At 37.7% G+C, this 27,400-nt stretch overlaps 1 protein-coding gene across 6 annotated transcripts in view; it reads left to right on the plus strand.

Moving 5' to 3' along the window:
* The window catches only part of FOCAD (focadhesin), a 99,786-nt gene that overhangs the window by 26,976 nt on the left and 45,410 nt on the right, over positions 1-27,400 (plus strand). For all 6 annotated transcript variants that reach the window (XM_040655530.2, XM_046905347.1, NM_001195603.3 and 3 more), the window contains 11 exons: positions 682-939; positions 12,125-12,229; positions 12,656-12,757; positions 13,251-13,381; positions 16,191-16,317; positions 19,797-19,931; positions 20,275-20,325; positions 21,125-21,208; positions 22,652-22,784; positions 26,086-26,274; positions 26,909-27,030. In XM_040655530.2, the coding sequence (XP_040511464.1) occupies positions 682-939; positions 12,125-12,229; positions 12,656-12,757; positions 13,251-13,381; positions 16,191-16,317; positions 19,797-19,931; positions 20,275-20,325; positions 21,125-21,208; positions 22,652-22,784; positions 26,086-26,274; positions 26,909-27,030 (1,437 nt within the window). The remainder of the gene's footprint in view (positions 1-681; positions 940-12,124; positions 12,230-12,655; positions 12,758-13,250; positions 13,382-16,190; positions 16,318-19,796; positions 19,932-20,274; positions 20,326-21,124; positions 21,209-22,651; positions 22,785-26,085; positions 26,275-26,908; positions 27,031-27,400) is intronic.

Consider the following 27,400-nt stretch of genomic DNA (forward strand, 5'->3'; position numbering starts at 1 on the left):
TGCAACTTAATATGTAACATACATGTAAGTATATTTATCTATATAAATAGCCTTTTTTTTGATGTGTGTAATGAACATATATATACATCTTCATATATATGTATAAGTAAATGAAATAGCCTGAGTCAGGAGAATTTTTCACTTGTGTTTTACTGCTTTTTTGCTTCTAAACTTTATCTACCGTGATGACGACTGTAGAACATGAATTCTGAGGAATGAAACAGTTACAGCAAAAATAAGTGTAGAGTGAGATTAACATAAAGTATGTTTTTTTAGCGAGTGCTATAAAAAGCATGGGAATTTCCTAAAAATATTTAAATATTTATATGATGTACATGTCATGATGAGGAACATAAGCTTTTAATGTGCTCCAGTTTTATTGTGTACATTTTCGCGAGGACATAGCACTGCAGTTACCTACAGAAATAGGAGTGATGGATTCCAAATAAAGGGGAAATTCCTGAGTACATTATTAACACAATCATCCTAAATTCAAGAATTAATGTGAAGGATTGTAAAGAAATGTACTGTGACTTATTAATTACATTTATTGTGTTGGGATCCTCAGTAAAGCATTTGTTTCAGATGATAGAACTGAATAAGTTACTTTTTTTTCTTTGCTCTTTCATGATGTTTTACTTGCTCATTTGAAAATTGTTTGTATGTTTCATTTGTTTTCAGATGTCCTGTAAACTCCTATTCCCCATAACCAGCTCTTATTGTTCATTGTACACTACTTGGAAGATTCTAGAGCTCATGAAAGAAAAGTCAGCAGTTATTGACTGGTTATCTTCAGTGAGGTCACTGCTGCCTGTTACAACTCAGGTCCCTGCCCACATTTTTCTTCTGCTGGCTTATCTACTGATCCAAGAAAAAGGAGACAGTCTTCGTGATGTACTGCAGACTACTACGGAGGTAGCCAAAGCTGATTGTTCTCAGGTAAAAACTTAGTGTTATTGTATTTTCTTACAGGAATTGGGGTGGATTCCCCACCTCAAGAGGGGCAAGTCTGCCACAGCTTCCTGCTCTCAGGTCCAACTGGTCATGAGACTGAGCATGCACTCCCAGTAGGTACACACACAGAGCACATGTGTACATCACATATCTGTGGCTGTATGTATGTAATGCAGACACACAGTGCACTCTCATGAACATTAATGGCACTAGTGGCTTTATTTTGCTCCCCTTTCCTGCTGAGCACACTGGCTGTCAGCTAATAGGAATACATGCACATTGTATACATATGTGTAGTGTGGCTATTTCCAGCAGCAGGCTCAGACTCTCAGGCACGCACTAGCTGACCTCTGGATCCATCTCCCCAGTTGCTGGCATCTGGACATAAGAGCCCCTGTGGCTGCAGCTGCATTACAGTTGCTGGTACAGACTGCCTTCCAACCAGGCACACACAACTGTGTGCGTGCACATACACACAGCTGGCTGGACTACCCTGGCAACACACGCTTGTGTATCTTCACCCATGCACATAATACATGCATGTGTGCACACATGTATGTTCACATCCATATGCTTGACACACACATCTCACCAGAACACTCCTAGTCTGTCTGGCTTTTCAACTTGTAAAATTTTTTGTTGTGTACAGTATCATGTACATTATGCCTCTGTGTTAGGGTGTTTTCATGTTTTTAGGGTTAGGAAAAAAGTCTGCTTTATTTAGTGAAATTACCTCGTAAGTATGGAATAAAACACCAACAAGTTGAAAAAAGGCTACTAAACTGTTTCTGGCTTTTGAAGGATCTTCATCCTGTTGAAGTTAGTGGAGGACCACCAAGTCACTTTTGATGTCTGTTGTATTACTTCTTAAAAATATCTCTATTCCCTGTACTGTTTTTGTCTCATTCACTAGTGAATCCAAGTCAGATTTATGCAGTATGCTTATATGTTTCTTCATGACTTAGGTAAATGCAGATATATGGCTTTCTATGTAGATAAATAGGTAGATCAGGAATCACTGTACAGAAATAATCATCCTGTAAAATGAAAAAAATGCAGGGAAGGGAGAAGTCTTGTTTTGTGTGTCAGACCATAAGGACAAGTTTTATTTACTTAAGTTTCTCAATTGCTTTCTTTTTCAAATAGCTGTCACACTTCTGTAGCACAAAAGTTGTAGAAAGCTACAGCTTATGAATATGCACTTAATGCCTTAGGGTACCAAGAACTGCAGGACCAGGATGTGCTTGCTATTGAACATGTACTGAAATACTGTGCTAAAACAGAGTCAGTATACGGTGCTTTTGGAAATACCTGTAATTCCTAAGTTGGAGATGTTTTTTAACTTCATGCCAGCTTCATCTTCTTTGGATTGCTCATTGATAACTTTCCGGTATGTGTCTTGTAAATCCTCTGTCAAGCTTGCCTTTGTTTTGTTGTTTTCATATATTCAGTGTGTTTCATATGCAGCAGGATCAAAACAGATTTGGGAGCATGTGATTTCTTCATTTTTTTCTACCATTGATTGAACTTTTTTGCATTTTTTAACTTGTATCAAACTTATAGCATTGTACTCAATCGTACTTCTGCGTTGTAATTAATTTTGGTGGGCATTAATTATCTTATTTCAGGGCTTACAAGTTATTTAATAGTTTTTTGTGTCATGACCATTAAAATTCAGTAACTTTGAGGATTTTATATATATATGCATATATATATTTTAATTTGATCCTATGTGTAAAGTAATTTTGACTCCTATTCAGACACATACTAACAGATTAAAAGGTCTGTTTTTTGGTCTGGAAAAAATTGCAGGCTTCTGCTGTGGAATTACTCATCAGAACTGTGAGCATTATGTGGGAATAGAAGAATGTGTAGAATGTATTTATTTACATGAGCTGTAAGATCACCACTGTGGTGGGGAGAAAAAATAAATAAATTGTATTTAAATCCTAGCTAAACCAACTAAAAGCCTTTGGATGTATTGTTCTGCAGTGTAGCTGGGTTTCCAAGAAGTGAGTCACCTCCAAATACATTAACTCATGGCATTTCCCACTGCAGCTTGGAGAAACAGACACAATCATGTGAAGGGACTAATTCAAAAAGGAAGGTTTATGTGGCATTTTAAAATGTTTTGTTGTGGTGTCTGTAGCTATAGCATTGGCTTTTCTTTTTGGTTTGAAAGTAAACAATGGATGCAGCATATTAGCAAGAAGTAAAGTTAAAATTGCATACTACTAACTCCAGCACAGTTATGACACTTCCAACCACAAGTAGCCATCAATTATATTGAAAAGGGCTACTAACTAATCTACTGTTTTAGTATACTCATGTTGTATGTGAATTAATTAGGCAGATGTTTAACTTCCTTCATTTTATTGTATTTTGGAGATCCTGTTTTGTCCTGTGCATATGGCTGTTATTAAACCAATGCTAGCAAGGTAGTATTTCATCTTAATGAATATAAAGATGGCTGCTGATTCAAAATACTGTTGTACAAAGCCTGAATCTCAACTTTGATATTTGCTAAACTCTTCAAGTAACCTGCAAGACTGCATAGTTAATGCTTACAATTCAAAATAGGAATGGGACCTAGCTCTTAGGTAGTTTTATTTTTGAAATATTTGGTTGTGTGCTTGGTATACTCTTTGACTCATGCATAGAAGAGCTGCCCTGGGATACAGGTCTGAAGTAAGTGGATATAATAAGCTTGCTGCAAGTTAGAACTGACTCCTCAAAGCTAAGTATCAGGCAGAAATATACTAAATGAAGTTGTTTTGGGTTTTTTTTTTCCCCAGGATGTTTTTCCCTTTCTTTCTTTCTTTCTTTCTCCATTTCATGATGCTTTCTTATAATGATTGGTACTTTCTTTCATAGGGATGGATTCCTTCTGTAAAAGTACAGATGTAAAATCCTTCTGTTTTAGCCTTGTACCTTTTCATTCCACAGGATGGCTAAGTAGCATAAAACAGAATAATTAAAAAGCAAAAAAAAAAAAAGGGGGGGGGGGGGGGGGAGGATTAATTATAAAGCACACAAGCAAATCAGAATTTTGCAGCACAGTTCTCAGAGCAAAGGATTTTTTTCTCAGACAGCTATAGCAGGAACATACCTGAAGCTGGTTTTTGCTGTTCTGTGTAATGACTGACTTCCTTTTAATTTGTCATAGGTTTTTTTTGCCTCTCTATTTAAATGAAAGTACCAATTCTGCATAGTATTTAAAAACTTGTAGTGAAACATAATGGATCACAAAGGCTATGTCTGTGACAGGAAGAAATATGTATAGAGTTTTCTAAATGTGCTCTTCCTATAGTGGTAAAATTCCAAGTAACGTATTCAAAGAGAGCAGTTTCCCAAATGATGGCAGTATTGCTTCTGGTCACCAGGTAGAATAGCTTGCCATTATTTTCTGAATGAGGATGGTGTCAAGCTCATTCATTGAGTTATTGCTTAGTTGTTTTCAATCAAGTAGAAATCTTCAGTACTTTTAAGCCTTTCTTAACAGGTGGCTTCACATGTTGCAAGTTAGAATATTAAGAATGGATTTTCTTTGGTGGAAGGTTTAAATTATGTTCCTAGAAGTGCAGGTTAGTTTTCTGGAGGATGTAGTTTTACCTGAGTCATCCAGTTCACAGCCAGAAGAACTCTTTGTACATTACAGAATCACAGAATGCTTGAGGTCAGAAGTGACCTTCAGAGATCATCTGGTCCAACAAACCTCCTGAAGCAAAGCCACGTAATACTACTTGCTCAGGGCTGTGTCATTATGTTATTTGAATATTCAAATGCATGGAATCTCCTCAGCTTTTCTAGGCAACCTGTGTCAACGCTCAGTCAGCCTCACAGTGAAAAAAAGTGTTTCTTGATGTTCAGACAGAGCCACCCGTGTTTCAGTTTGTGCCTATTGCATCTTGTCCTGTTATTGGACACTATTAAAATAGACCTGGTTACATTTTCACTGCATCCTCCTTTCAGGAATTCATATATATTGATGTAGTCTCCTTTCAGCCCTTTCTTCCCTAGACTACTATTGGTTCAAGCTTTCTCAGCCTTTCTGTGTGTGAGGGATATTCCAGTCTCTTAATCATGTTTGTGGCCTTTCACTGTACTCTCTCCAGTATAGAACAGGACCATAGAATCATTTAGGTTGGAAAAAAGTCCAACCATGAGCTTGATCTATACCAAGTCCTATCACTAAACCATGTCCCTTAATGCCATATCCACACAACTGTTAAATACCTGCAGGGACGGGTACTCCACTGCTTCCCTGAGTAGCCTGTTCTAGTGCTTGACAACCTTCTCTGTGGATATTCTCATAATACCCAAACTTCCCCTGATGCTCCTTGAGAGTGTTACCTCACATTTTATCGCTTGCCATCCAAGAAAAGAGACTTGACACCCTCCTTTCTGTTACCTCCTTTCAGGTCATTTTAGAGAGCAGTGAGATCTTCTCTTAGCCTTCTTTCACCTCAGCCATTCAGAGAGACCTAGACAGGCTCTAGCAGTGGAACTTCATGGGATTCAACAAATCTAAATGCAAGGTCTTGCTACACAGGTCATGGCAACCCCCACAATCAGTAAAAGTGAGGGGATGTAAGAATAGAGCGCAGGCCTGCTGAAAAGGAGTTCAAAGGTACTGGTGGATGGCAAGCTGGACATGAGCCAGCAATGTGCCCTCCCTGCCCAGAAAGCCAACCATGTCCTGGGTTACATCAAAAGAAGTGTGGTCAGCAGGTCAAGGAAGGAGACCCTGCCCCTCTGCTCTGCACTGGTGAGACTTCACCTGGAATATTCTGTGCAGATGTGGAGTTCTCAGCACAGGGGCAACCTGTTGGAGTGTGTCTAGAGGAGGGCCACAAAAATGATCCAAGGGGTGGAACACTTCCCCTATGAGGACAAGCTGACAGAGCTGGGGCTGTTCAGTCTGGAGCAGAGAAGACCCCGGGGAGACCTGAAAGCAGTCTTTCAGTATCATTGAGGGGGCTCTCTAAGAAAGAAGGGGACAGGCTTTTTAGGAGGATCTGCTGTGGTAGGGCAAGAGGATATAGTTTCAAGCTAGAAGAGTGGAGATTTAGATTGAATATAAGGAAAAAGACAGTGAGGGTAGTGAGGCACTGGAACAGGTTGCCCAGAGAGGTGGTGGATGCCTCGTTCCTGGAGGTAGTCAAGGCAAGGCTAGACCAGGCTCTTAGCAACCTGATTGAGCACTTTCTGGAGTTAGCACTATCTGCTGCAATACCACATTCTAAATATATTTTGCTCTAAAGGATCTTAATGCTTTTAAAAGTGGGACCTGTGGTCTGGCTTAGTTGAACTTGGGATTACCTGGTATCTGTCATGACTGTGACAAAGTTATTTTAGTTATGTTTTTGCTCAGTGAGTCCACAGAGTTTCTGCTATTCTGCACTGCAATGAAAGGTTATGTTGTTTCTTGTAGGTGCAGCGGTCTCCAAAGGCAGGAAGGATTTTCTAGAACTTTTCTTTTTCTCATAGTTGAAGTATTTAATGTGATGGGAGAAAGCAGTTAAACTCATGTACAGGAGGAATAACTGGTATTCTGATAAGGGAAACTGCAAGGACTCTATAGTGACAGCAGTCAATACATGGTGAAAGAGTACTTCAGGAACTGCTATATTTGTTTCTGTTTTATTCAGCTCCATATGAATAAATGGTGGTTTATAAGAAATGGGGGAAGCAAGTGGTAAAAGAGTGCTTAGAATGCTTTTATATTAAGAGGAAAGCTAATCACAACAAAATAGCAAAGAATTTTGAGTTTTCCTTTTTTTGGGCACTTGCCAAGGGATACTGTGAAAGGGAACATGAAGCATAGTAATTTGGCCATTCTGAATAGCAGGAGAGTCAGAGGTAAGAAGTAAAATGAAGAGATAGGCTGTTAATTGAAGTTAAACTGCTACCTTTATTAATGAATCTGTTCATTTGATATTAACAGTTGAGCGTCTAGTTTTAGTGCAAATGTGTGAAATGGAAAAAAGGCCTAATCAATTAAATACAGATATACTGTGAATTCCAGGTCTTTGATTCATGATCAAAAAAACTTGGACTAACAGACCTCAGAGTTTAAGATTGCAAAAGGTAAATGAAGTGTTTACAGGACAGAATAAAAAAGTATGAGCTTTGCAGACAAACTGTGGACTACCTACAGGGGTATATATATAAGTGCAAAGGCATCACAGAGAGGGTTGTAATATGAAAACAACTGTGTGTTGCTTTTTCTTGTTGGTAGTTTTTCTTTCTTTTTTTTTTTTTTTTCCTGTTTTGTGGCTTAGATGATAGTGCTGATAGCTATGAATACTGGATGGAAAAGCCACAAGAGATTGCAGTGCAAAATTAGAAAAATTGGATTGCAAGACAAAATGGAGTCAGAAAAGGAAGATGTGTATTTAGAATGTTATCCATTGTTTTCACAAATGGGTTCACAGCTACATGAGCAGAGTTCACAAACAGAGCCTCCATTGCCCCACAGAATATTGTTTTTATATGGAGTCCATAATCTCAGGAATAAATTAATGGAGCATTTCAGAAACGGTGCTAGGCTTAAAAATAGTATGTAACTTCTTTTACAGACATCATTCCAGTTATGCCATATTTTTGTTTTACGTTACTCTTTCTATGAAGCCTACAAGAGGACTTCTGTGTACGTATCTCTTCCTTCCTCACTAAGTAAAAGCCTGAAATCCTTTTTGTAATGCATGATGAGCAATTGTATTAGATCTGTTTCCAGCTTATTCATTTTGGAGTAATAGACTGAAATACTGGAAGAAAGTCCAGAAATCTTTTTAAAAGCTTGATGAATTAGGAGTAGTATGTTGGCTTTTTGGCAGTTTTAAACTAAATCACTGCAAAGTGATTTAAGTAATAAATAAGCATGATGTTTATTAAATACTTAATACAGTCTTTCTAACGAGATGAATTTTCTTGTTGTGCAAAAACAGCAAAATTACAGTGTATGCTACCCACTGCACTGCAAGAGAAGAAATTAAATCATCTCACTGAGACATCACTGGTGAATAGTAACACAAGATTTATTAAGATTATTAATGAGGTTCTAAAGGACATTTCAATGGCTGGAATGAAACAATGTGGGGAAGTCAGTCTAAGAATGCATTATTTCATTTGCATTTTTATTCAGAGGAGACTGTTTAAGCATGTGTTGAAATGGTTTGGGCTTGCTCATGTGATACCTGACAATACTGTTGGAAGTCTGATTATGTTATCTTCAGAAGGTGTTAGGGAATTATTATGTTGTACTCTGATCTCATACACAGATTCTTCATTGTCAAAGCTGACTGATTAAGGTCCTGGCGGAGTACGTGTAATGTTTCAAAACCTAGCATATGTCTTCTTAAAAAGTGCTTTTGCTTTTTGAGAAGGATATTTTTACAGCCTTTATTTTGAAAAATCTATCTTCTCTATCTTCAGTTGTGCACTGAAACGAATGAAACAGTTTTTCAGGTGTGTGTGTGTATTGTTCAATATTTTTGTCTTGTGCCCTGGAGCAAGAAATACCAGTGTGCTGAATGCTGCTGAAAACCTAGTCACTGCACTGTCTTGCCGACTGGAGAACTCAGCTGGTGTTACCTCCTTACTTACTGAACTTTAGTTCAGCCCTACATGTTCCAGAAATAAAACATGGAATACTTTGCAGTGACATTATTTGTGCCTTTTTGGTTCGCTTTTTCTGAGTTGCCTGCAATGATCTCTTAATGTTAAAATTGACTCAAAAGAGCCCACCGAGATAGATGTTAAGCCAAAGAATGTGTGGCGTGAGTTAAGTGATACTCTGTGTTTAGCATATAAAATGGAGACAGCATTACTAATATGTTTGAAAAGTCTTGGACAGAGCATTCTTTACTGGAGAGCATTTTCTGGAGTGTATTTGTTGTATTGGCAGAAGGGCTGTGTAAGGGATAGTTCCCCTTCCGTTGAATGTAACAAAGTGTGAAGGAATTGAAAGGGAGAAGAATTGTCGTCCTTTTATCCCCATTTTTGAAGAAGAAAAATTGTCCTATAAAAAGAAAAAATAATTTTTAAAAAATCAGATCGCCAAACAGTCATTAGTCCTGTTAATATTATTATAATTATTATATTAGTTAATTATATTAGTATTTTGTCTCATATGTAAGTGAGTGAAGAAAGGGGCTGTTGGCATACGTAGGAATGATTTTTGAGATGCAAATTATTACAAATAACAAACCCCACAGTCTTGAAACCCTTTGTCAGTTTGCTAATGAGAGGCTTGACCTAACGGCTGCATGCTCCAGGAGTGGTAAGTGCAGGAGGCACTGCTGCCAGCAATTGTGCCTCTCTGCCTCCACAGCTGCTTCCTACGTGCTGAGAGCTAGTGAATTGTTGTATTGGCTTTTTGGAGCTATTAAGCTTTCGATGAAGATTTAGTATAAATATAGCACTGAGAGTAGTCCCAGCATTGTTTATCCATTGCATGAGGGAGGGAGGAGCAATTCTTCTGTACCAGAACATTTTGTTTTTCTCCTGATCTTATAATCTGAACATCAACTTCAGAAGGAGTGCACTTGAAGGACAAAGTATTAAAAGAAATGTCTATCTGGTGTGTTTAGCTTCCAGCTTTTAATCGTTCCCTGAGAATTCTGTGAATTGAACTTAGTGTAGAATATATTTCTTAACTAGAAAGTTAATGTGAACACAGGAGTTGAAATGAAGTTCTTGTCACAGCTTGATCAGACTGACTTTAAATGCTTTTTAAGTAAAATGATTTAATATTATTTCTTTTCATTGTAATTTATTTTGCATGTCACTCAGTCTGATTGCCATGTGCATAGACTCCTGCTGCTGCTGGGAAAAGTGCAGGAAATAGTCTGAGTAGAGAGAGAACTAAAGATGCAATGGAGCAGGGTAAGAACCTGCTTCTGGCAGCAGTGGTGAGAGGACGATGGGACAGAACCTAGGTAAGGAGTTTAAGCATTGTAATGACATCTGACAGCTTTATTACTGATACAACCTTTGCACGGCACGGCACAAACCACTGACAGCATTAATAAGAGATGAATATGGTTTAAAGGAACAACAAAGCTCTAATTCTTGGAGTTGAGTGTGTTCCAGCCATGATGATGTATGCCAGATGTTCTGTGTAGTGTTTTCAGAATACTTTTCTTCCCTATTTTCTTCCCACATTGTGCTAGAAGCAGTGTGGAAGACTGTACCTCAGTGAAAAAGCATGCAGTGACCTCTCTAATAATTTGGAGAATGGTGAAGGTTTCTGCCATTAGTGTTCCAAAATAGTGGTGGAGGTTTCTGCCATTAGTGTTACTGGTTGCCCCACTTGGAGGTATGGAATGTTCACTATTTGCGGATCAGCAGGGTTTTAGCCAAAGATTTAAGTAACGGTACATCAGTGGATGAATTATTTTTTCATTAATGCTAAAGTTACAACAGGTGCCCAGCAATAAATGCACTTACATCTACCAAACTTCCTAGCTTCAATTTTTTTTTTTCATCCTTTATTATTTGGTTTCTCTGCAAAATTCTCTTCATAAAATTTGACTTAGCTTCAATGGATTCTTGATTTGAGTGTTTAGGTTTTTTTTCAGGTCTTACTTTGTGTTCTAATTATTTATTAGGCAGTTTAGTTTTTTTTCCTGTGTTAATGAACATCCTTTTCTCCTAGCCAGTGCTGCTGCCCTTTTGGCATCAGTCAGGTGAGGAAACACAGCTAAACAAATGGTTACTTTGGAAGTGGAAGGCGAATAGAAGGCAATTAACTAAATTCTATGTTTCGAATGAAGGTTTAGTTTTCTGTTTGTCAGTATCAAGGCAAACATTACTGGATTTTGACTGGGGCTGGAATTAATGTTAGTTAAACTCTGCCATGTGCTGGTGGACTTAGAGTGAATTAATTCCCACACCTACCTCTGCATTTCTAAAAATACTGGTAAAACAAAAGACTACTTATGATGCAGGATTTAAGTACTGTAACAGTATTGAAAATGGCTAGGCTTTTCAGAGGCATTTAAACTAGGAGGAATATTCTGATTAAGATGCATATCAGAGCATAAATACAGGATAGTCTCCAGAGACTGTGGAGGATCCCAATTAGTACTTGTGTCTGAATTAGCTGTTGAGATGTGCTGTGAATGAAATTGAGTGAAAAGATAACAGACTTACTATGAAGAGAGAAGAAATGATAGTTTGGAGAATTACGGAAGAGGTAAGAACTAGGTCCTCAGCTCCCTACAGTTCACTTTAAAGTGTTGTTCCAAAGTGATGCTATGAGGTGGGTTTAGTGTGGAGAGACTCCTTTGACTTCTGTGGTATAAACCAGTGTAATAGATCTGAAAGGGATAAGGGATTTAGAGAATATCTTCTTGTAGTATGACAGAATCAAAGAACTGTGAGATATGTTGCTTCTCAGAGAGAGTGTTACTCTCAGAAGTTTGTTACTTCTCTTTATACCTTTACCAATTTTCCTATTGAATTCTTCATTCTAAGTGAGAGAGTTTTTTGATCAGAGAAAGGCAAGTTGATTTCAGAGAAACTTGCAAAAAGCCAGCAGCTGTTTGGGTGAAAATTAGGTGTATGGTCACTTAAATAGAAAGAATGGTATCTATATCATCATCTGCCTTGAATTGTTGGGCAATTGGTGTCACTTTGATGTTAATTGTAGTTTAGAAATAAATTTATCTGTGCCTACAAATGCCTTTGGCTGCTGTGGTCTGCTGAGGCAAGGATGTTAAGTTAACCAGGAGAATGTTGGCTAAGAATGCTGGTTAAGAATTTATGTTGAAGCATACTACTGAGAGTACAGTGTAAAGCCACATCGTTTGGGTGACAGTGTTTCTTTGACCACTCTACATACTTATAGATCATAATGGCATTCATTTTTACCTGATTATCTTGTAAATTTGAGAGAGTCATTAGCATTCTAGATTATTGCATTAGTTACAGCTGAAGATACCTAACAATGTGCTTCTAAGATGATTACATAGAAGAAATAACTTACAAGAAATAAAAAGTTAAACTTGGAATTTTTCATTTGTTTTTATTATTACTGGAAAGCAAAATAATGCAGAAAGGTGTGAGTTCTTAATTTGGTCTCACAAAATCATTGTCTTGTATGTAAGACACTTAGCAGGCTGGCAACCTAATTCTGAAGTTGCTTTCTTTTGTTTTATTGTAGGTCCCAAGTCTTATTCCAGTTCTGGTATTTATCTTGGGAAGACCTTTGGAGCCTGCACTTTACAAGGATATATTGTATACTTTGCCTTCACTTGGTGTACACAAGGTCAGAATGGAAGTTTTTTTAGTAAAATAAAAACTGTATCAAAAAGCAGTCATTTATTTACCAAAAAAAAAAAAAAAAGTGATTTAGACTGGGAAATCCACAGCTTGCTTAAAATAATAACTGACTTGCAAGCATAAGCATAACTTTGTAATATTTTGGATGGGATATAGCATTTGAGTAAGGTGATATGTACCTTTTGCTTTCTTGTCTGCAGCATATCATTACTGTTTTTAGATAGCCTAAGAAGGTGTTCTTGGATTCATTGGTTTCCAGCTTCTTTCTGACATTGCTGTTGGATAGTTACATAACTGTGATACTTGGTTCAAGTAACAATTTCTAGATTTGTGCACCTTCTTGGACATTTAAAATAAATAAATAAATAATAAAAAAGTAATGGTAACTTTTAGTTAACAAAATCTCTTTCAGGTTTGTGTAGCTCAGATTTTACGAACCATACACATGCTGGGGAGCACACCGAAGCTCAGAGCTATTACTTTGCGTCTGATGACATCTTTGTGGGAAAGACAGGTTAGAAAATTCTTGTGGTGTCTCTAAGTACAACTGCAGTTTGTAAACTTCATTTCTTCTAACCAGGAAAAGAAATTTGTTCTGTAGCATTGTTTCCACTAGTATCTCATTTTTAGCAATATAAATTAAATGGTGAAAGTGGTGCTTTTATCAACTATGTCTTAGTGAAAAATTTCAATAGTACATCTTTTGGGAAAGCTGCTTTTCATTTCAACAAGAGGAAAATTACATTTTTTGAGAGATAGGTTTCTGTTTCACATAACATATGGTAAGAACAATACCTTCATAAAAAGGCAGTAGCTTGCTTCTTTATTTATGAAGCTGCAATAAAGATACGATCTGCAAAAGTTACTCGGGTCTCATTGCAGCATTGAACTCTGATGAAGAAAAGCAAAGTACGGTATGCAATAAAAGTAGAATTTAGAGTCAAGTAAAACTGGTAGCAGTCAAAAATCTTGTCACCAAGATAATTTTTATATTGAATTACTTCTAGGATCGAATTTACCCAGAATTACAGAAGTTCTTGGCAACGTCTGATGTACCCTCTTTGGTGGTTGACAAGGATGCTCAGTGGGAAAAAGTGATTGCTAAAGCTGCCTGTATAAGGGATATCTGTAAACAGAGGTAAATAAAAGAGTTTGTTATCAATCTTATATCTTTCTATGGGAAAACTTTTTCAGATAAGCTTCATAATTTTTTCTTCCTAGTCTGGCTAATAATGGCTAATACTATGGCTAGTATTTTTCTAATTGTGCAAGATACTGACTCAGGCATTGTTAATCTCAAGTACTTACACATTGTAGATTTAAAAGGATGTTTAAATAATTTTAAAGTTAGTGGAAAAGACCTTTCTTCCTTATAAACAAAACAAGGGTCCTGCACTGATCCTGAACAGAAACCTAAAGCATACAAACTCCTAATTTTAAAAAAGAGTAATGCACCATTGGAAGAAATATCTGAGTCTTTTGATCTGTTCAAAGAAAGAAAGACTAGATACTTTTCTAAAAGTATTTTTTTTGTCACACAAATTACGGGTCTTTATTCAGATCTAATACTGCCTGTCTAACACAGTAGCAAATAATAGAATCACAGAATAGCTTGGGTTGAAAAGGACATCAATAATCATCTAGTTTCAAGCCCCCCCCCCCCTACTACGTGCAGGGTCACCAACCACTAGACCAGGCCGCCCAGAGCCACATCCAGCCTGGCCTTCAATGCCTCCAGGGATGGGGCATCCACAACCTCCTTGGGCAACCTGTTCCATCACATCAGCACCCTCTGTGTGAAAAAATTCCTCCTAATATCTAACCTGAACCTCCCCTGCCTCGGTTTAAAACCATGCCCCCTTGTCCTATCACTGTCCACCCTCGTAAACAGCCATTCCCCTTCCTGTTTATATGCTTCCTTCAAGTACTGGAAGGCCACAATGAGGCCTCCCTGGAGCCTTCTCTTCTCCAAGCTAAACAATCCCTGTTCCCTCAACCTTTCTTCATAGGAGAGGTGCTCCAGCCCTCTGATCATCTTAATGGCCCTCCTCTGGACCCATTCCAAGAGCTCCATGTCCTTCCTGTACTGGGGGCCTCAGGCCTGGATGCAGTACTCCAGATGGGGCCTCACAAAGGCCGAGTACAGGGGCACAATCACCTCCCTCTCCCTGCTGGCCACCCCTTTTTTAATGCAGCCCAAGATAGAGTTGGCCTTCTGGGCTGCAAGCGCCCACTGCTGGCTCATGTCCAGCTTCCTGTCCACCGGGACCCCCAAGTCCATCTCCACAGGGCTGCTCGCAAGGACTTCTTCCCCAGGTCTGTATAAATACATGTGATTGCCTCAGCCCAAGCGCAACACCTTGCACTTGGCCTTGTTGAACCTCATGAGGTTGTCATGGGTGCAAGTGATGCCATCATCTGTGTCACTGATAATGATGTTGAAGAGCACCGGTCCCAAAACTGACCCTTGGGGGACACCACTTGTGACCGGACATAGAACCGCTTGGCTGTGATCAGCCAAACAGTTCTTAATCCATTGAACTGTCCATCTTTCAAATCCATACCTCTCCATTTCGGTGAGGGACCACGTCAAAGGCTTTGCAGAAGTCCAGATAGATTACATCCATCGCCCTTACCCTCTCCACTCATGCCATCACTCCATCATAAAAGGCCACTGGATTGGTCAGGCAAGATCTGCCCTCAGTGAAGCCATGTTGACTGTCTCAGATCGTCTCTTTGTCTCATATGTGCCTTAATATGGTAACCAGGAGGATCTGCTCCATGATCTTCCCAGGCTCAGAAGGAAGGCTCACTGGCCTGTAGTTCCCCAGATCTTCTTTTCTCCCTTTCTTGAAAATGGGAGTAATGTTCTAACTGGATGGTATATTGATACTTTCCTGTTTCCAACAGTCCATTAGAGCAATTAGTTACAGTTTACAGTTCCTATAAAGGTTGTTTTTAAACATCTTATGAATTAGTTCTGTTTTTGTGTGCTCAATACCATCTTTTCTGCTTGTCCACCTATCCTTTGGGTTCCACTTTGACCTTCACAAAAGTAAAATTACTAACAGCTGGAAAGATTCAAAATGAGGACAAGGAATGTTAAGTATTTTATTTTGTCAAACAGCATTTTTCAAGAAACAGTAAAGAAAAAAATGAAAATGAAAACAAGTGAACATCATGAGAGGAATTTCAGTGCAGCTGGATTATTTTCTTTGCCAAGTGAAGGCTGTTCAGGTATAAAGTACTGTTCCTTATGCATTTAGAAATGATTTGAAAGAAAGGGGAAACTAGTAGAGTCTGAATGTTCTATGCATATAAATCACTTCAGCAGATGCTTTTTACCCGAAGTTCTTACAGAATCAGTGAGAGGATCTGCAGAATCAGCACTTGACTTTTTTTTTTTTTGCCCTGAGAATCTGAGTGAGTGCTGTAAGACTAGAAAACAAGTAAATGGCCATGTAATCATAGAAAGAGAAATAAATAGCTGCAGCAAATAATGTACTTGAAAAAAAGTTTCTAGGTGATATAAGGGGAGTCATCATGTATCAGGCCAGTCTTTTGTCTCCAAAATATACAGCAATACACATTAGTGCCTATGAAAGACTATAAGTAAGAAGCGCAGAGTAGTATCTTTAACAGCACTTTCTTGGCTGCTTCTTGATGATGTAATCTTTTAGAATACACAACATCCTTATAAAAAACTTCCATAGCTTAACTACTTGGTGACATTTTTCATTGCAAACTCCATGGATCAGTGCCTGCTGATCTACTTCTCTATCACTCCACCTTTAGAATTCCCTACTGCTTCATACCTTTTTTATCCTTTGCCTCCTAGTTTGTCATTTTTGTATAATTGATACTTACTAATTTTTTTTTTATACAGAGTACAATTGTTTGTGTGACTACTGCCCTACTGCCCTATATCTTTGTGTTTTTTCCTTTAGGCCATACCAGCATGGAGCAGATATGTTGGCTGCAATTTCCCAGGTGTTGAATGAATGCACAAAACCTGATCAAGCTTCACCTGCTGCTATTGTCTTACAGGGTCTTCAGGCACTTTGTGAGGCTGAGGTAAGGTCAAATTGGCTTATCAGTATCTTCCATGTTTTGCTTGTGGATGATGTTATTTTTCCCTCAGTTGAATTTTTTTTTTTTTTTTTCCCACAAATACAGCTATAAAGAATTCTTCTCTCCCAGCACTAGTTGATTTTTCCTGGGAGACTGTACTATGAATTTTCACTGCAGCAGGTCAGATGGTTGGTTTGGAATTTAAGTCAGCATGGTAGTGTGTGTCAGAAACATTCTTTCATGCATTTTTCATTCAAATTTGAAAAAGAGCAGCTGTGTGGAACATAATTTTGATTAGCTGGAAAGTATGTAAATCATTTGTCATATCTTACTGGCCTGCCCTTTTGTCTCTTATTCACACATCTGGTATAGGGTATGAAATCACTTGTAGTGAAATCACTTGTAATATTTTAAAGTATTACATTCATTACTGGTAATGAGGATGGATAAGCATTGGAACATGCTACTCTCTCCATCCTTGGAGGTTTTCAAGTTGCCCTGGATAATATCCTGAACATGTGTAATTGATCTCATAGTGACTCTTCTTGAACGAGAGGTTGAAATAGAAAACTTCTTGCCAGCTCAACCCCACTGTTATGATCCTATGGTATCCCTGAGTTAGGAGCCAAGACTCCTTTTCAGTGACAATCCAGATGTGGTGATGCAGATGTGCTGAGAATCACCCTCTAGGCCAACTGTGGACTATGTGGGCTGTGTCTGAGTTAGTGAACTAATACTACCCTACAGGAATATGTGATTATTTGTTCACTGCCAAACAGCAATCTTAAGTTTATCTGCTTCCTGACTCAGTGCAATGTTTACCACAGTGAAACTGATCCAATGAAAGAATCCAGCTATTACCACTCTGTACGTGTGTAATCATGACACTAGTTCAAGAACAATATAGAAATAGATAGCGTTCCATAGACATTATTATCTAATATAGTTAAGTTTCAGACAGTTGGTATTAAGAACCATCTTGCTCAGGGTAACTACTGTGTTTGTTTTTGATACGAAGTTTGACTCATCTTGAGCTCATGTGAATTCTTGGAATGGAGGCTTCAGAATACTGATGTTTTCCCAGACTGGATTATATATAGGCTTTGTTTCCTGCAGAGAAGCAGGAGCTAGGCCTGTGACAACTGTCATGTCCAACTGAAAAAAAAACATCATTTGAGAAGCAGCGTACCGCTGATGTGAGGTGGGAAGACTGAGATAACTCCATGTACTCCAAGTAAAAGGAACACTTTGTGGGCAGTGAATGCTTTCCTTTTCTAATTTGTACTGGCCCACTTGAGCCTACTTTGTTTCCCTAATTTTGAATTATTTGGTGAAGTACGTAAGAATAATCATTTATTACATCATGAAGTACATAAAGTGGTCTTACATTTAGTGGAACTGTTCACATGTTTAAAGCTAGACTGAAAGCAAAATGCCTTTTTGAATAGAAGCCTGAAAATTGAAGCATGTTTCCAGAATACCCTTCCAAACAGGTAGCGTGAAAATGAACTATATACTGACTTGATAAATAGAATGAATATTTTCTATGAAACGTCATTGTAATATAGGAGTTGCTGTAAATATATCTTATAATGAGCATGGTTCTTGGTTTTATTCAGGGTAATATCTGTGGGCCACAGAAGTCATAAATTGGTTAGGACAAAAAAGCCAAGAGATTTTCTGCTGCATATCAAGTGTTGAATGTGAGAGGGGATTAAGTTCCTCAAAGGTAACTGAATCTCATACAGATTCTGGCTACGAGTATTTAATTTTAAAAAATCTATATATTTGAATATCTGTTGAGCAGATCCATAAAACTAAGCATACTTTTTACTGTGCTGTAACACTTCCCAGTTCATGTTGAACTTGAATGAGAATTCTGTTCTGGTATCTTTTTTGCTACCTGCAAGCAGTTTAGAGCCCTTTACTGCAAGGAAGACATTGAGGCCCTGAAATGTGTCCAAAGAAAGGCAGCAAAGCTGGAGCACAAGGAGCAGCTGGGGGAGCTGGAATTGTTCAGTCTTGAAAAGAGGAGGCTCAGGGGAGACCTCATCACTATGTACAATTCTCTGAAGGGAGACTGTGGTGATGGGGAAGTCAGCTTCTTCTCCTGTGTAACTAGTGATAGGACTAGAGGGAATGGGTGCAAGTTGCACCAGGGGAGATTCGGGTTGGACGTTAGGGAATACTTCTCTGTGAGGGGGGTCAGGCGCTGGAATGGGCTGCGCAGGCAGGTGGTGGAGTCGCCATTCCTGGGCATGTTCAAGAAACATTTAGATGTGGTACTGGGGGAAATGGTTTAGTGGGAAATACTGGTGATAGGTGGACAGCTGGACTGGATGATCTTGAAGGTCTTATCCAACCTTGGTGATTCTGTGATTCTAAACAGCCAGGATACATCTGTCTAGTAGTGTTTAATTTTGAAGCTTAATTATTCAGCTTTTCTACTTTGTCACTTTGCTTTTCAGGGTATGTTTGCTGTATATTTAGGTCTTCTAAATTGAAAAACCTTTAATAGCATGGTTTTCCAGTTTATAATGAATTCTTCATTGAATGGATACCTTTCAGATGCTCATATATATTTTTTTTAATATCGCCCATATTTTGGTGTGGTTGATCTTTCTTTTAAGGAACTAATAGCTGGGATTGCAAAAATATGTCTAAGGGTATTTCAGCTTCTACTTGGTGCAAAATAACTTTCTGGTTCCCGACATAACTTCAAAGTGAGATTTAAAAGGATAGAACTATTATTTTCTGAGGACTTGTAATGCAAATGTCAATACTCCAAATTCGTAATTCATAGAATAAAAAGTAGTTCTGTGATTGTCAGACACTTCACAATTTTAAGTAACACTTGGAAGTGTGATAATACTGACATCTGCATTTTCTTACAGAATGATTTCATTTGCTTGTTTCTGATTCATTTTTATTCAAAATCTATCGGCTGTTTAAAATCTCACCTGCTTAGCATAGGTCTTTGTATTGTATTATTGTTTTAGTTTGTGTTCTCTGCAATGATTTCTGGATTCCTGCAGTTTTATATTCTTCCTTTCTGTTCTACAAATTCATCAGGATTTTATTGTGTTTAAACATTAAGGACATTTTGTTTTGGAACTTTCTCTGCTTTCATGCTGTTGGATCTCCATAGACAGCTTGCTTTTAAGCTAAAGAGTGAAATAAAGTAATTATAATATATGAAGATAACTTACGCGTCTGCATCTTTATTTGTATTGCTGCTGTGCCCTTTTTTTCCTACTGAGGAGCTGCTTTATCTGATGAGGGTTCATCTAGAATTATTGCATACAAGTGAATTTTCAACATGCTTGTAGGATTTTTGATCTGGTGGGTTTTTTGTTTTTTAATGCAACTTACATTAATTCATATTCACAAGCGGTAAGAAAGGAAGCAAATTCTAGAAACAAACGTTGGGCCATGCAGGTTGGAATTGTTATTATTAATGCTGCCTCCGACTTTCCCTTCAGGTTGTTTGCATTAATTCTACATGGAATGCTCTGTCACCAAAGCTGAGTTGTGACACAAGACCCCTTATTTTAAAAGCACTGAATGAATTGTTTGCTCTGGTTCCCTCGTTAACAGTGAATACAAATGAATATGAGGTATGTACCCCAGACTGCACTGAACCTCTTCTTCCATTATATTATTGTATATGGGTTTTACAAATACCTGCATATTTTTGCCTATCACTAATTTGCAACCCCTCACAATACACATTCCCATACCATTTCACAGCTTTAGTTTGCATTAATGAATCATGAGAGACAGCTGTGAAATTTGAGTGAAGCATCGATCACAAATTTCCCTCTCACAGGATGTGCTCGTAGTTCAGGCCTCTTTCTGAATTTAGTGCATGTTGAAGAAGCAGACTGTGTAAAGTAACTTGATTTCAACTGCATTCTTGCTTAAAGAAAAACTGAATGTATGTGTTGTCTGCTTTTATAGAAATTCAAAGCTCAAGTTCTCAGCTTCCTGTGGAAAAACACACAAAACAAGGTAGGTGACAACTGAAAATGTTAATTCCTGGTGTCTGTGTTAATAGTGGTGTTAATAAATAGTGTCAGCTACTGGATATTGCATTTGATAACCTTTCCATCAAGAAAAAGTTATCGGTGCCAACAGTGTTGTTTTGTGGTAGCATTTTATTCTTGTTGAATGTTTAATCCTGTTTTTGAAGCATTGTGATGTACAAGAAAAACAGTAGCTAACTGCTAGTCCTGAGATTTGCAGCTCCCACAAAGAATTGCCCCACCAGAGTAGTTTGAGTCCTGTGATGGGATTCAGCATTGGCATAGTAAAACTCATTTGGCTAAGCTGAAACTGTGACAACTAGATCAATCTGGAAAACGTCTAACATATGATTTTAAATTAATCAGGTAAGTGTAGAGATCGATTCAGACCAGTTGCATGGGTTTGTACACCTCATTTCTTTGCTGGGCTATTTTAAGTGTGGGAATGCTGGGCTGCCATAGCCATAAAGCTAGTAGAACCAAAGAACTTAGTTTAAATGTAGCTCATATTTCTACATAAACTACACTTAAAGCAGTAGTAGAGTATAATAATCAGAATGATGTCAGGCCTAGATAATTGGTTTTATTAGTTTGCATTTTATTTATAAAGTACAATGTAATTTGGAGAATATCTCAGAAAAGCACTAATGTTTAAAGAAAAGTCAGTTACTCTTTTTCAGCATTCAGTGGTTAGTGGATAGGCTTTTTGTATGTGGAATGTTAGGTGTGTACCAGTGCTGTTTGCTGTGCTTGTGATTTTCCTTTTCTTCCTGTTAATTTTCTAGGAAGCTATTGTAGCTATTTCAGCCTACAAATCACTCTCATCATTTGGCTCTGACGAACATACAATTCTTCATCTTCCTGAACAGGTAGCAATGTTGTATTTTTAGTAGTGAGGGACGTCACTTGCGTTTGATGTCAGTATTATCCTGTAAGTCATGCATCGTCTCTATAAGACAACTGAGAGTCTCAAAGAAGGAGTATGAACTCCTGCTAGTGCAACAATACTGCGTGTGATTAGTATAACTAAGGTTTATGAGCGGGGAAACCTGCAAATAGGAACTAAGCAGTTAGAAGGTAGTTCTTATTTCAGTGGTCAAATCAGCACGTTATTCATTAGGCACCAGATTTGCACTTTATGCTCTTCTGATAATGTATGCAACTGAGTCTTGACACCAAGGAGCTCTCATGAACGCTCTTCCATCCATGGCAGTAACACTCATGCTTGGTGTTCTTGTTCCTGAAATGGGCAAATCAGTTTGAGAAGTAGGTGCTTGTTTGGAACTGAGCTGAAAGCTTTACCAGCATTAGTTCTGTACTTCTGTACTTGTACAGCATGACGTTGTTGTTGATTAAAAACGACAGCCAGAAAGTATTTGAGATCACTTACTTGACATCTTGTTGAATTTGTAAAGGGCTGTTAAAATGTGAAACTTCAGTCTGATAGGTTGAATCAGTAACCTTACAAAATGGAAGTAGAAGGAAATGAACAAATAAGATCGTCTATGTGAATTATTTTCCCTTTTGGAATAACTTTGTAAGATAGACTGGACAATATTCAGTACTCCATTGGTACTTTATAATGTAGTAAATACTTCTGTGAGATTTTAGTTCCTGCATTATTACGAAGTGGGCTCAGTCTGGGAAATGTAACTGCATATTATGAAAATAAGGAGAATTAAAATTAATAAAAACATACTTGCTTTATATAAATCAGTTGAAAGAGTTGAGCGCAAGCTTTGCAAATGAAAAATGTGTTTGCAGAGAAGAGCACAGCACAGAATAAGGGAAATCTCATAACACTGTCGTAGTGCCATTTCTCTTTTGTGGTGGTACATAGTTCAGTATTACTTGTGCTGTTACTTCACACTTATCAGAAAAGAAATACACTGTCACTGAAAACAATGTAAATATTTTGCAGTTCTTCAAATTTTGAAAACTACGTCAAAATATAATATGCACAAAACATTTTTAGTACAGAGTATAAAGCACGGCTTATCTCTGTGCTCGGTGAAGAATAAGAGCGATAATTAAGTTCTAGTAATAATATTTTAGTCTGCGAACGTCAAGACTAATTTTACTACTGCAGGTACCATGGATTATATATCCACATGATTTTTATCAACCAGTTCTGCATTTCATTCAGGTAGAAGGAAAGCTTTAATACTTTCAGCTCCAATTAATGAAATGGATTGAAATTAATGAAATGGGGAACTTTTTCATATTTAGTTGCTATTTTTGATGTTTGAAATCATGGAAGATAATGAGGATTCAGAGATGTGTTCTGACGTTTCTGTTTTTTAATCTTCTAGGCACGAACAGAAATTAACTCACTGGAGGAGACTGACGTGAATGAAGATGAGGAAGAGAAGGAGGTGGATCTTTTTGTTCCAGGTTCTTCGTATATCAAACTGTTGTCTCTAACACCGGATTCTGTATTAGGAGGTACAGTGTGTTTGGTGTTTAAGATTGTTCTGTGGATTTGTAACAGCCATGAATATACATGCATTTGGCTTTCTAATAATAATACCATGTTAAAGTGCAGGCTGGTTTGTTTTTTTCTATCATCTTAACAAATTACAGGGAAAAGTATAAACTAAAACTTCAGAGGAAAATAAGAACTGCAACTCAGTCTTAGGAAGACAGTGGGTCAAAGGTCCTGATGCTGGGGAAAAAAAAAAAAAACTTACAGTGCTTTTTAAAAATTCTTATTTATAATGTTTAGTCCTCGAACAAAAGCCAGTTGTTCATGATGTTCTGGTGTCCAAATGCCCATTGTTTCATTACAGCGCAATGTTTTTCCTGATATGGAATACATCACATGCTTTTTAACAACATATAAGTAATATACTAAAACAGTGCAATATGCAAAATCCATTCAATCAGTGAAGATATCAGTGCTATGTTTATGTATATGAATACTGAAGTATCCTTTAAGGGGTGTTCTCCAAATGATACGTTTGTTTTGAAAACTAGGGAGTTGAATCACCTTTAGTATTTGTTGGTGGATGTTTTTCTTGTTTTTTGTTGTTTTTTTTTTTTTTTAAGTTCACTCAATTAGTATAGTCAATGCTATCTTTCACTTCCAGTCTTCATTTTCTAACAGATGAAGTTAATGGAATACAGAGCTGTTGAACAAAAGCTTTAGTAACTGGTAGAGATTCTTGTGAATTTGTCAGTCCTCTGAAGGGGTATGAAACTGAAGACCAGTTAGGTCTGTATTCTATCACAGCTGAAACTGTGCCAACTTAGCAGGTGAAATTCTGCTGTTACTTGTTAGTGAAATTAATTCACTACTTCCAGTTTAGAAGGAGAAGGATCTAGACGCTTTTTAGGAAAAGCATCTGTTACTCAACTTTCCAGTGAAGTCTTTGTTTGGGTGATACCTCTCCTTATTTTTTGTTGTTGACTCCTTAATCTCTCAGTTGCATTTTTTTACTTTTTTTTGTCTCTCCCTCCTTGTTAAGTCCTTGTGGAAGAAAATCTTTAATTTTTTTCAGCATCCACGTGCTTCTTCCTGAAGAGATGAACACATATCTGCTATGGTAACGGCAGTTAAAGCACAAGCTCCAAAGATAAGATGGTCCTGGTTCTGGCATTACTATTAAATAGCAGGATTTTTTTTTCACAAGAGTTTTCTCCCTCTGTGTAAGGAAGACATCTAAGGCTGCAAATCTACAGGATGTAATTCTGCAACAGAGCTGAGAAAAATTAGAACACAGTAAAAGTAGGCTTTCTATGGCCATTAGTTAGAACATGCTGCAATTCCAATTTGATATATAGTTGTCTGCGTATGTGAAGCATTGAAATCAGAATCTTCTCTCAAACGCCTTTAAAACTGATTTGTCATTTGAGTTTTCATAGTGTCCCAAAGCATTAAAGTGCTCACTAAAGGCAGGGGAAGGAGTGTGATTAATTTTTTACAGGTTATTTTTTAATTTCAATAGTTTTTCATCCAGGATGTCTGAGACTTGCCTGAAACCTGGTAATCAGAGTATTAAATATAATCAGATAAAACAAACCATAAACTTCAAACAAAAAAATATATATTTTTAGTCTTAGTCAGAGATATATCTCTGCAGCAAAGATGCAAAGAATTTTTTTCCTGTAATGTCAGTTGAATTTTTTTCCTTCAGACTGATTCCAGGCTTTAAAATATAGTATCTTATCATTTGCTGCACATGTAGGTGTTTCATGAAATTTACCTGGATTTTTTAGTGTTTTTATATCTGGCAGCCTAAATCCTTGGGTCTTATCTCTTGCATTTGAATGCCATGTTCAGTATTCAGTCCTTTGGCATAACTAGCAAATGAAATGAATTATTACTTATGCTAGGGTGTCTCCATGTATGTGGATAGTTACCACCAGTGAAAGAGCTGGCCTCTCTGATTTTCTTTCTTTCTTGCAGTAGTCCCCCTAAACAAAAAAACCTCTTACAAATGTCAAGATTAGTGAGTACATTTAGTTTTGTAGGAAGAATATATATCACTGAGGATGGGGAATAAGCTTACAAATCCTGTGTGAATCACTGGTGAATTTCACCAGCTGTGAATTCTGACATTTTTTTCTGAAGGATGTTAGTCTTACATGTAGGAAAAAAACAATCCAGGTACAGTTTCCCTTCCTGCTGTAATACAAAGACGTATCAGATTGAGACTACTACTCTGATATCATAAAATCATAGAATGACCTGAGTTGAAAAGGATTATGGAGCTGATTTGGAAAAAAATATTGCTAAAAATGATGGGAACATAATGAAAGTAGGAAAGGTAAGGAAGCTCCAATATAAAATATTGTATTGGGATTGGAATTATATTCCAAACTCACATTGGTATTTCTGGGACCTAGGAAGGATAAGTGAATGCCATTTGTTGTCAATCTCCTAGTCAAAGCAGGGCTGTATTTGATTTGGGAACTTGTGTGACTAAGTTTCTAGCTTAGTTTTTATAAATCCCCTTAAGACTCAGATATATACCAAAAGCACTAACAGACTCTTGAAGGTACCAAGTTTGCAATGTTCAGGTATGATGTCAACTCTTAGCTGCAATATAGTAACACTGTACAGTCATGTACATTAATAGTACAGCCTAGAAACAAAATCCTTTTCACTAACATGTGCCTTCAGACTGACTTCACAAATGAGCAGTAATTTTTTTATTAATTCTGTAAATTTTCAGCCCAGCTAGACTACGAAATGCATAACGTAAATGCATAACGTAAGCACACAGAACTCAGCATCTACTGCTGTGGTTATAGAAATCAAGGTAGTACTTCTTTTTCTGTATATTCCTTGATGGCACATACACTATCTTTCCATGTACTCTCTTTGCACTGCACTCTTTTTAAATCTCCTTAAAAACAATCAAGTTTTAGAGACTATATTTTTTTAGTATGTTCTTGCTTGTTTTTCTTACAGACTGTGTCAGTTTTACTGGTCTAAAGGTAAAAGAATACATTTAGGGAATAGCTCAAGGAATAGTTTAAGCTGTTTTTCTTCTCCACCTGAGCGTATCATAAGTGTCATTTGAAGTGACAGTGGCAGCAAAAGTGGGTGGCAAGAGAGACTTGCCAGGGGTTTTCAGTCCCTTGAACATGAGCTCTCATCTGAATGTCATTACTAGATTAGCATACCTGCCCTGAAGCACAAATGTCAGTCATTTGGGGTTTTTCATGATTGGTTTGTTTTCCCACTTATCAACTCTCATGTCCTCTTTCATCTCTGTTTCTTTCCTTGTGATTCATACAGCATTTGAAGAATTTGCAACATCACTAGTGAAACAGGAGATGACCAACATGCCCCGAGGTGTGTATCATTCTGCCTTGAGAGGAGGGGCCACACGCACAGACCAGGGGAAGACCGTGGCAGGTATTCCAAATTTCTTGCTGAAAATGTATGAGAGGAACAAACAACCAGGAATGACACCAGGCCTTGCAGGTAGGTTGTCCTCTATTGGAGTTAGGCAGTTATACAGACTTTGACCCAGTTATTTCTCAGATTAAAATCAGAGTGAATCAGTTTCAGAAACAGTGTTGTCTTATGCTGCTTACCTATGATTACATATGCTGCTTAGGCTTTTAGATTGCTGACTGTATTTAGTTGACTTTATTTTTGAGTTTTCAGCTGTCATATGCAAGACTTCTGTTGCCTTCTGCAACTGTGATGCTAGCCTCCTGTGTTAGCCCTCTTGCGCGAACTGACCAATTACCTGATCAGGGCCAAATGACTGCAGACGCACACCAATATGATGAGCAGTAAAATGGCATTTATTCACTACTAAACACAGCTTATATATTTTACTTAAGCAGTTGTGCTGTCATGTTCTACCCTGATTGGTTTGCACTAGATAACATTGTGCCTTATTTGGCTGCTTCCTCATTCCCTCGCATCCTTCCCCTTTTCTTGTTTTCTCTGCAGCAAGGTCAGCACGATAGCACCATCTCACTATGCTTAGGGAGAAGCCTGCCCCATACATCCCGTATCCCTGCAAGACGCCTACTACAACAGACTTCTAAACTATTAAGAGTTTTTTTTACTCAGGTTTTTTTTTCTCCTTCTCTCCTTCTTTAAGCCGGCATGTTGTTGTGTTATGACCTTCCAGTCCATATGGGCAGAGATGGCAAGCCTATTAATCGGTTTCTGGCTAGCAGAGGACGCAACTTCCAGCAAATATTGGTAGCCCTCATTCACGAGGTAAGTTGCTGTTTTTTTTTGTTTTTCCTTTCCATAGATATTGTGTTTCTTGCCCTCCTTCATGTTTTTTATGATAATTAGGAAGTAGCTAAAGCAGTGGCATGTGTGAATGTATCATAATTAATTAAAGGTCCTGTGAGGGATGTTTAACTTGAACTAAATGTTTTTGAGTGTTTACTGCTGTAATACCTCTTCTAAACACAAAAGAAGCAGAAATTGTCCTTTGCGTTTTCCTAACTTAGACTTGCCTGTACCTGTGTGTCTAACCACTTCTAGTTGAATAGAAAGTCTGAGCAATGATGGGACTCAGTGGGGAAATGATGTTTATATCTTGTGTTTAAGAAATGCTTAGATGTTGTACTGAGGGACG

This window comes from Gallus gallus, chromosome Z, assembly GCF_016699485.2.
Source record: "Gallus gallus isolate bGalGal1 chromosome Z, bGalGal1.mat.broiler.GRCg7b, whole genome shotgun sequence".
Lineage (NCBI taxonomy): Eukaryota > Metazoa > Chordata > Aves > Galliformes > Phasianidae > Gallus > Gallus gallus.